Source organism: Corapipo altera, unplaced genomic scaffold (genome assembly GCF_003945725.1).
Source record: "Corapipo altera isolate COAL_440 unplaced genomic scaffold, ASM394572v1 129883, whole genome shotgun sequence".
Classification (NCBI taxonomy): Eukaryota; Metazoa; Chordata; class Aves; order Passeriformes; family Pipridae; genus Corapipo; species Corapipo altera.
This window is the reverse complement of record NW_020885706.1, coordinates 1-10,253: the sequence shown is the minus strand read 5'-3', so window position 1 is coordinate 10,253 and position 10,253 is coordinate 1. Positions and strand designations below refer to the sequence as shown.

The window sequence follows — 10,253 nt, the reverse complement described above, 5'->3', positions numbered from 1 at the left end:
AACCCTTTGGGGAGAGGATTTAAACTGTCCTTTCCATGGCCTTTCCTGGTGTCTCCCTCATCCCCAGCCCATGTGGGCACACTGTGGTGCAATACAGTTAATATCCTGGAAGATTTTCCGTGTAGATCCACAGTTCCTTGTGCTCTTCATTGTAAAATTGGTCCTTTTTGTTAACAGGTTTGTTTAGCAGTTGGCACAGTTGAAGGTGGATATGTTTGGTCCTTCCCAGAGCTCTTAATTCCTCAAAACTCAGCACATGAACGTGAACTGATTTAGGGCTGGTTCTCCATTTAGGCTTTTTTAACCTAAATTTAAGTTCTTTTATCAGCTGTGGTAGTTCTTCCTTGCAGTAAATAACTTCAGCACTTTGTTTTTGCTGTCTTCGGAGAAAAAGTGAGCTACCTTCACTGTTTTTAGCCATGTTAAATATCCTGATGCCACAAATGGATTTTCCCTTTTTTCCTCTTCCCGCTTGTCATAAAAAGCACAATTTTCCGATTTTTTTTTTTTTTTCCCCCTTGGGAATCCCTGATGTGAAAATTCAGGTATATTTTCATGATTCTGATAGTTTAAAGTGCTTTTTGCCCTCGACAGGCAAAGACACAGTCACCAAGGACAACGGGATCCGGCCCTCCTCCATGGAGCAGATGGGGAAGCTGAAGCCCGCGTTTGTCAAGCCCTATGGAACTGTGACAGCAGCCAACTCCTCCTTCCTGGTAATAATTCCTGTTCCCATCACTGCCAGCCAGAGGGCAACACTGTCCACTCCATCCTCCCGTAGGCAGGTAGCTCAAGCTGGTGTAGTCTGGGAATGAGCATTCCCCTTTTTATGTCCCTGCCTCCAGATTTGCCAGGCACGACTCAGAGCTCAGTTGTAATCTGGTGAACTTGGGGACTGGATTGTTTTGTTCTGAAATCAATAACTGAACCCCTGAAGCTTGGGGTTCTCTCCCCTGTTTGCTGTTCTGTAGCTGTCTCCTGAGGGTTTGTCCTTCTCAGGCACCCACAGGAATTGTGTCCCGGGATGGGATTGATGATGTGATACTTCTGGAAGGCAGCAGCTTCAGTCTGAACTTCATGGGAGCCCAGAATGGTTTGGGTTGGGAGGGACATGAGAGATCACCCAGTGCCACCCCCTGCCATGGGCAGGGACACCTCCCACCAGCCCAGGTTGCTCCAAGCCCCGTCCAACCTGGACACTCCCAGGGATCCAGGGGCAGCCACAGCTTCTCTGGGCAACCTGAGCCAGAGCCTCCCCACCCTCCCAGGGAAGGATTCCTTCCCCATCTCCCTCCTCTCCCTGCCCTCTGGCAGTGGGAAGCCATTCCCTGTGTCCTGCTGGGCCTGTTGTGTGCAGGGGGTGCTGCTCCCTCAGCCCTGACCCGGCTTCTCCCGCCTCTTCCAGACGGACGGAGCGTCGGCGATGCTGATCATGTCCGAGGAGAAGGCCCTGGCCATGGGGTACAAACCCAAGGCCTACCTGAGGTAAGAGGGGCTGCTCCACGTGGCCTCTGCAGCCTGCCCTGGCTCCCTGCCCTGGCTCCCTGCCCTGGCTCCCTGCCCCTCTCCCTGTCCCTGACAGCCTTTCTCCCGCGCAGGGACTTCGTGTACGTGTCCCAGGATCCCAAGGACCAGCTGCTGCTGGGGTAGGTGGTGCTGGGGACCATTGGGAAGTGTCCCATCGGACACTGTGTCCCCTCAGGCCTTCCCACCCTGCTGGTGTGTGAGCTGGGGGCAGGAGGGGGAGCAGCTGGGGCAGGAACCCCCACCCAGGGTTGGAGGGGGCACCCCGGGAGTGACAGGGGTGGTGTCCCAGTGGGATTGGGATGGGCAGAGCTGTGCCATGGACCCTGCAGAGAGGGGATGTCACTGTGGCTGTGGCAGGGGGGCAGTGCCATGAGGAGACATTCAGGCAAGGCCTGTGTGTGCTCCCTGTCCTCCAGCCCAACATATGCCACCCCCAAAGTGCTGGAGAAGGCCGGGCTCACCCTGAACGACATCGACGTGTTCGAGTTCCACGAGGCCTTTGCTGTAAGTGCTCTGAGTCTGGAATTCCATCCTGTGGACATTTGCTGGCAGGGGGGGAAAGGCTCTGGTTGAGACCTCGCTCGAATGTCACCAGGAGTGATCCCACATTTGTGTCTAACAGAAGCACTGTGTGTGTTTTCACTCTGGAACATTTTTATGTGGACACAGTCCGTGTTAAGAGTGGCTTGTGTGGCTTGAAGTCACCAAAGGAACACAGATCCTTCTAAAACAGCGTGTAAAAAAAAGTCATTTTACTTTCCCAAGACCTTTGGGGGGAAAAAACCACTTCTGCAAATTATCTGCTGACGGGGCTGGGATATAAAATCATGGAAAGGCTTGAGGGGGGAGGGACCTTAAAGCTCACACAGTTCCCACCCCCTGCCATGGGCAGGGACACCTCCCACCAGCCCAGGTTGCTCCAAGCCCTGTCCAGCCTGGCCTTGGACACTTCCAGGGATCCAGGGGCAGCCACAGCTTCTCTGGGCAACCTGTGCCAGGGCCTCCCCACCCTCCCAGGGAAGAATTCCTTCCCAATATCCCCTCTCTCCCTGCCCTCTGGCAGTGTGAAGCCCTTCCCCCTTGTCCTGTCACTCCAGGCTCTGGTGAATAGTCCCTCTCCATCTTTCCTGCTGGCTCCTTCAGGCACTGGAAGGCCACAGTTATGTCTCCCAAGACCCTTCTCTTCTCCAGGCTGGACAGTCCCAGTTCTCTCACCTTTCCTCACTGCAGAGGGGCTTCATCCCCTTGACCACCTTGCTGGCTCTCTCTGGCCAGTGCGTTGCCATATTTGTTAATTGGCTTGTTAATTGGCCAGGCTCTGTTCCTAGTGACCCTCGAGCTGATATTTATTAGCAGGGCTGATCCTGTAAAGTATTTTTAGCTGGCTGTGCTTGTTTGGTGGCTGTAGCTCCTCTCAGGTGCTGTCACTGGCTGTAGGCTTCCCCCAAAGTCTGACACTGTCCTTGTTAACATCACCCCTCCCTTCCCTTGCAGGGCCAGATCCTGGCTAATCTGAAGGCCATGGATTCAGACTGGTTTGCACAGAACTACATGGGCAGGAAGTCAAAGGTAAGGCTCAGTCAGGACATTGTCACAGTCCCAGAATGGTTTGGGCCAAGGCCTGTCCAGCCTGGCCTTGGACACTCCCAGGGATCCAGGGGCAGCCACAGCTTCTCTGCCCAACCTGTGCCAGGGCCTCCCCACCCTCACAACCAGGAATTCCTTCCCAATCTCCCATCTCTCCCTGCCCTCTGGCAGTGGGAAGCCATTCCCTGTGTCCTGTCCCTCCATGCCTTGTCCCCAGTCTCTTTCCAGCTCTCCTGAAGCCCCTTTAGGCTCTGGAAGGGGCTCCAAGGTCTCCCTGGATCCTTCTCTTCCCCAGCTGAGCACCCCCAGCTCTCCCAGCCTGGCTCCAGAGCAGAGGGGCTCCAGCCCTGGCAGCATCTCCAGGGCCTCCTGTGGACCCACTTTTCTCTGCAGTCCAGTTTACCTGTGGGATGACTGGAATCCCTCCTGGCACTGCCCAGCCGGGCTCTGTGAGGGGCAGTGACGTTCCCTGAGCTCTGGGTTAGCAAATCCCAACGTGAGCAGTTTCTCTGGGATTAGGTGGAGGGATCCCCTCCCCGCCCTGTGACGTGTGTCCCCCCCTGTCCCCGCAGGTGGGAGCCCCTCCCCTGGACAAGTTCAATACCTGGGGGGGGGTCCCTGTCGCTGGGACACCCCTTCGGGGCCACCGGCTGCCGCCTGGTCATCACTGCTGCCCACAGGCTGAAGAAGGAGGGGGGACAGTTTGGCCTGGTGGCCGCCTGTGCTGCAGGGGGACAGGTAATGGTGCTGTGCTGGGGCACTGATCCCGCGGGAGAGGGGTGGGAATTGTGTGGCTGCTCCTGCCGGGGCTGTGGAATCCGGGGCTGTGGAATCCTCTCCGGTGACGCCAGCGGTGGGCACGGGGTGGTCACAACTCCCTGGGCACGTCTGGGTGGCCCCCGTCACCACCCAGGGCTGTCCCTTGTTCCCTGGGAGCAGAGCCCGACCCCTCCCCAGCTCCCCCCTCCTGTCAGGGGGTTGCAGAGCCAGAAGGTCCCCCCTGAGCCTCCTTTGCTCCAGGCTGAGCCCCCCCAGCTCCCTCAGCCCCTCCTGCTGCTCCAGCCCCTTCCCAGCTCCCTTCCCTTCCCTGCCCACGCTCCAGCCCCTCCCTGTGTCTCCTGTCTGAGGTCCCAGAGCTGCCCCAGCACTGGAGGTGCCCCAGCAGTGCCAGCACAGGGAGGGCACTGCCCTGGCCCTGCTGCCCCAGCAGTGCTGGCACAGCCCCGGGGCCGTTGGCCTCCTGCCCCCCTGGGCACACCCGGGATTGTGCCCAGCCTGTGACTCACCTTCCCGGTGCTGTGGCCGGGAGCCCTGGGCCGTGTCTGTAATGATGAGTGTTTTCTCTCATCATCAGTCACTCCTGTGACGTCCTCTCCCTCTCTCCCCTTGCAGGGCCACGCGATGATCGTGGAGCTTTACCCCCAGTAAGCGGTGCCCGTCCGTCCCGTGCCCGGCGATGCCACCTCAGTGCACTAACAAATCCTACACCCCCTCCTCCTCCGAGGGGGGGCTTTGTGGCCTTTATCAATCCCTTTTTAGCTACTCAGCCAGCGATTTGTATCTGATGAACACGCTCTATTCCACTTCCAGCAGAGGAAACAGCCAACGGGGCTCGGAGTCTCCGCAGGCTCCTCGTAACCTGTCTGCTCCCTCTGGGAACTCCGCAGGATTTCTCCCAGTGGGGAACAAAAATGATTGCAAAGCTCTGTACAGAGGACTGAGTTTGGAGACAGGGAGAACGTGAAGCAGTGGTGGTGGGTGGGCTGAGGGGGGGCGAATGCCGTGGGCAGGAGCAGCTCTTGGGGCAGTGGGGTCAGTCCCAGGGGCTGGGCTCGGAGGGGGCAGTTTTGCTGCACGATGTCCAAAGGCTGTTGGAATGAGCAAATTGCATCTGACAAATGAATGTCACCGAGGTAACAACCACAATAAATCAGGACAAAACACACGGAATGGCTCTTTTCTTTCCCTCCCCTCCCCTGAAATGCGTTGGGGACTGTTCCTGTGGTGATTGCGGTGGAACTGCCACCAGGTGTTTGCTCTTCAAAATCATGGAATCACACACTGGTTTGGGTTGGAAGGGACTTTTAAAGGTCATCTAATCCACCCCCGAGTCCTTTTTATGACAGAAACAGTTTCTTCCACCCACCAGCTGCTGCCCAGCCCAGACCTGGAGGCTCAGCTGAGATAAGGGAGAGATGTGACAGATTCCTCTTTATTCCTGCTGCCCCTCTGTGACCCTGCCCGCTGCTTTGCTCCTCAGGAAGTGTTTAAGGATGTCCTTAGGTCACGCAGAAAGGAAATCAGAAATGCAGAAGCTCAATCAGAACTTAATCTGGCCACTTCCGTAAAGGGTAATAAAAATGTTTTTGTAAATACATCAATAGGAAAAGGTGGGGCGAGGGAAACCTCCGTTCTCTGTCGGACGCGGGGGGGAGTGTAGGGACCAAAGCTCGACTCCCGGGGCAGGATTTCCTCAGCGTTCCCGCAGCCCCGGCTCTCACCAGCTCTGGGATTCGCTGTCCCGGACACAGCGAGTCCAAAGGGACAGTGGTGACTGGCTCCAGTAAATCCTCCTCTCGCCCGGCAGAGGGGGCCGAGTCCTCGTTTGATGGTTTTCGTTCCTAATCAGCTTCCAGAATAAAGAGATTAATTTAAAGAGTACTTTCGTCCTGTAACTGTGCGGGGTCCAAACGGAGGGTGGGAGCAGCCCGGGAAAGTGGGAGCAGCCCGGGAAGGTGGGAGAAGGCCGGGAAGGTGGGAGAAGGGGAAACCCGGGAGAGCGGGAGGAGTGTCGGGGGGGGGGTGGGAGCAGGCCCGGGGGGTGGAAGCGTTCCCAGGAGGGCGGGAGCAGCGGAGGGAAGGTGGGAACAACCCCGGGAAGGTCAGGGCAGTCCCGGGAGAGTGGGAACAGCCCCGGAGGGAGAGGGCAGCCCCGGGAAGGTGGGAGTAACCCGGGAAGGTGGGAGAAGCCCGGGAGGGGAAAAGGGGAAACCCGGGAGAGCGGGAGGAGTGTCGGGAGGGGGGGTGGGAGCGTTCCCAGGAGGGCGGGAGCAGCAGAGGGAAGGTGGGAACAACCCCGGGAAGGTCAGGGCAGTGCCAGGAGAGTGGGAACAGCCCCGGAGGGAGAGGGCAGCCCCGGGAAGGAGGGAGTAACGCCGGGAAGGCGGGAGCAGCGGAGAGAAGGTGGGAGCAGCCCCGGGAAGGACGGGGCAGTCCCAGGGGAGTGGGAGCAGCTCCGGAGGGAGAGGGCAGCCCCAGGAAGGTGGGAGTAACGCCGGGAAGGTCAGGGCAGTCCCGGGAGAGTGGGAACAGCTCCGGAGGGAGAGGGCAGCCCCGGGAAGGTGGGAGTAACGCCGGGAAGGTGGGAGCAGCCCCGGGAAGGAAAATGCAGTCTCGGCAGAGTGGGAGCAGCCCCGGGAAGGTGGGAGCAGTCCTGGGAGGGCGGGAGCGACCCGGGAAGGTGGGAATAACCCGGGAGGGTGGAAGAGCAGTCCCAGGAAGATGGGAGCAGTCGTCAGAGGAGCGGGAGCAGCCCGGGATGGTGGAACCAGCCGCGGGAAGGTGGGAGCAGACCGCGGGGTGCCGGCGCCCGGTGCGCTCCGAAACCTATTGTCGGTGGGAATCCCTTAATTCCATTACACCTCCCGCAGCAATCCGCTTAGGGGAAGCCGTGGAGCGGCTGAGAAAGGACGGGGCAGCGCTTAAACACACCTTGGCTTTATCCCGGGGGGAGAGAGCGCGGCGCAGGGCACGGGCAGAGCCGCGGGGCTCTCGGGTCCTCTGCCCGAGGCTCTGCCACCGGGATGGAGCCGCCTCCGCCGCTCCCGGGACAGCTTCACCCGGGATCCCTGTCCCCGCTGCCACCCCGGGTCACACGGGCTGCTCTGACGTTCCCCAGCCCAGCTGGGGCTGCTCCCAGTCCTGCAAAGATGCTGCCGGGGCTGGAGCCCCTCTGCTCTGGAGCCAGGCTGGGAGAGCTGGGGGTGCTCATCTGGGGAAGGGAAGGATCCAGGGAGACCTTGGAGCCCCTTCCAGAGCCTAAAGGGGCTCCAGGAGAGCTGGAGAGGGACTGGGGACAAGGGCTGGAGGGACAGGACACAGGGAATGGCTTCCACTGCCAGAGGGCAGGGAGAGGTGGGAGACTGGGAAGGAATTGTTGGCTGTGAGGGTGGGGAGGCCCTGGCCCAGGTTGCCCAGAGAAGCTGTGGCTGCCCCTGCATCCCTGGAAGTGTCCAAGGCCAGGCTGGAGCAACCTGGGCTGGTGGAAGGTGTCCCTGCCCATGGAATGAGATGGTCTTTAAGGTCCCTCCCCCCTCAGACCACCCTGTCACTGTAGGAATCCACCTGTGCCCGCTGCCCTGCAGCCCTTTCCCTGCTCCACCTTCATCCTCCCCACCTTCAGCAGAAAGGAAAGACAAACACCCGTAAAAGGCGTGGAAAATTTTATTCTTTACTGATCTTTAATAGTTTTTCGTTTGGTTCAAACACAATAAATATTTCAGTAATAGCATCGAACAGACCGGACTCCACACCCACTGCAGAACCTGAACCCCCGGAGCCGGGACTCGGGGAGAGCCACCGGGGCTTTGCCAGGGCCGGCGTCCACTCCAGGGGACACACTCCGAGGGATGGGGCAGGGCAGTGTCCCTGCTGGGAGACGGGGAGGGAAGGGGGTGGATTTTGAAGTGGATTTTGAAGTGTCCGACCCGGAGCACGGCCCCAGCTCTGACCGGATGAACGACACTGGGAGGGTGAGGCAGCGAATTCCTGAGAACCTGGGGCAGGGACACCCCGGCCACTCCCCTGGAGACCAGCCCAGAAACCTCCCAAGCCAGGTCTGACCACACCTGGGTGGGCCAAAGGGTCCTCTACACACCTTTCCCACAAGCAAAGAGCTCCCGTTGTCACCACCAATAATTTGGGTTGGAAAAACCCTCAGAGTCCATCGAGCCCAACTGTCCCCCAGCCCTGCCCAGGCCACCCCTGACCCGTGTCCCCAAGGGCCACCTCCACAGGGCTTTTAAATCCCTGCAGGGATGGGGACTCCCCCCTGCCCTGGGCAGCTGTGCCAGGGCTGCACAGCCCTTTCAGGGAAGGAATTGTCCCAATATCCAACCCGCCCCTCTCCTGGCACAGCTGGAGGCCGTTCCCTCTTGTCCTCTCCCTGTTCCACCAAGAGCAGCCTCGGTGTCACCTCAGGCCCTGCTCTGACACAGCACAGGTGCCAAAAGCAGGAGCAGCCAAGGCTGTTTTCCCAAAAGCGCTGCTTCCCTAGGGATTGTCCAGGTCTATCCCAAACAGGCTTGGAGGAGAAGAGTTTAGGGGCCTCCCAGAGCTGACCCGAGATCAAAACAGCTCCGAGTCCCTGTGGCAGGTCCTCTATGAGCCAGGAGGTGACATCAGCCCCGCTGAAGGATCTGGAAGGTGCTCCCAGAGCCTCAGGAGCTCACGATCCCAGCGCTGCTCCCGGCTCTGGCAGAGCCCCTGGCTCAGGTGCCTGATGTTTATGAGAAGAGGCGGCTGCCAAGTCCCATCCAGGGGCTCCAGGAGAGCTGGAGAGGGACTGGGGACAAGGGATAGAGGGACAGGACAAGGAGCAATGGCTTCCCACTGCCAGAGGGCAGGGAGAGATGGGAGACTGGGAAGGAATTCCAGGCTGTGAGGGTGGGGAGGCCTTGGCCCAGGTTGCCCAGAGAAGCTGTGGCTGCCCCTGGATCCCTGGAAGTGTCCAAGGCTTGGAGCAACCCGAACTAACATTATCCCGGGAAGAAGAGACAGCACAGGTCAGCTGAGGAGCTGAGGAGCCAGGACAGGTGCCCTCCATCCCCAGGAGCACATCCCCTGGGGAGGACAGAGACCAGCCAGTGACCTCCCCCGTGGGACATCCCCCTCAGGAGCTGTGACCCAGGAACACATTTATCCTTCAGACCCAACACCAGAGCAATGGATAAAGGGGTTGTTCCTCAGCTGCCACACCCCACCCTGCCCACGGGCTTTGCTCTCTGCTCGTTTCCCTTCCCCTCTCAGGATCCAGGAGCAGAAATCACTGGATTTCCACCAGCCCAAGGAGAACTCCCCCTCCTCAGCAGCACAGATCACTGAGGCGGGCTTTGCTCCCTCCCTGCTCTGGTGGCACCAGGGACAACCAGCCCAACCCACCACTGATTTAAGGAGACTTTTTTTTTTTAGTGTCAAGGTGCAATCAATTAAGGCACCAAAAGGACTCCCCAGAGACAAAGCCTGTGCAGAGGAAGCAGTTCCAGTTCGGGAGAGAGATGTTTCTCCTACACACCGAGGTTTGAGCTCAGACAACTCCTCCCAGCACCAGCAGCATCCCAGTCCTGCGGGCCCAGCCATGCCCCCGGGAAGAGCCAGGACCAGGCAAGGGCTGGGTTTGGGAGCCCAGAGCTCAGCTGGAGGCCTGAGGGAACAGCTCAGTCCTCCCCTGGCCCTGCAAACACACAACTAGACAGGAAACCATCCAACCCCCACACTCTGCCATCCAACCGTGTCCCAGGGAAGTGTGTCCCAGTTTAAGGTTCCCTCTGATTCCCGGGTGAGCAGCACTGAAATTTATCTCCATAATTATGTTTCAGTGAACAGCATTAAACAGCCAAAAACTCAAGCGCAGCCCGGTTCATTTGCCCACTGAGGGTTTTTGTTTTTTTTTTCTCTGTACAACATCAGTAAAAGGGATGGGAGGAAGGGACTTTATTAAATAAACTCTGAAAACCACCCACCCCCTTTCCCGGCCACGTCGCAGCCACACGGACACGTGAGCACACGGACATCCAGAGCCTCCCACGGACATCCAGAGCCTCCCACCAACATCCAGAGCTTCCCATGATGGGTGGCAGCCCTGGGGGAGGTACCTGTTTGTTCCTCAGCCCTGAGGGAGGTACCTGTTTTATTCCTCAGCCCCAGGGGAGGTACCTGTTCACTCCTCAGCCCTGAGGGAGGTACCTGTTTGTTCCTCAGCCCCAGGGGAGGTACCTGCTCACTCCTCAGCCCCGGGGGAGGTACCTGTTCATTCTCAGCCCAGGGACAGGTACCTGTTTGTTCCTCAGCCCTGAGGGAGGTACCTGTTTGTTCCTCAGCCCAGGGGGAGGTACCTGTTTGTTCCTCAGCCCTGGGGGAGG

The 10,253-nt window shown here is 59.0% G+C and overlaps 1 protein-coding gene and 1 long non-coding RNA gene across 3 annotated transcripts; one reads left to right on the top strand and one right to left on the bottom strand.

The window, feature by feature from the left end:
- Positions 1-419: 419 nt before the first annotated feature.
- LOC113940740 (trifunctional enzyme subunit beta, mitochondrial-like) lies at positions 420-5,064 on the top strand. The gene is given in 8 exon segments (XM_027631889.1): positions 420-716; positions 1,406-1,485; positions 1,599-1,646; positions 1,944-2,031; positions 3,022-3,096; positions 3,687-3,722; positions 3,724-3,852; positions 4,507-5,064. Coding segments are annotated over 8 exon segments (789 nt in total). The 3' UTR covers positions 4,543-5,064.
- Positions 5,065-9,775: 4,711 nt separating this feature from the next.
- Positions 9,776-10,247, bottom strand: LOC113940741. Of its 2 annotated transcripts, none has more exons than XR_003525525.1 (2): positions 10,048-10,247; positions 9,776-10,016 (listed from the first exon to the last, which is right to left on the bottom strand). It is a non-coding gene; the product is annotated as an uncharacterized LOC113940741 (long non-coding RNA). The 2 variants fall into 2 exon arrangements; XR_003525526.1 differs by having other exon boundaries at positions 9,776-9,986.
- Positions 10,248-10,253: the final 6 nt, after the last annotated feature.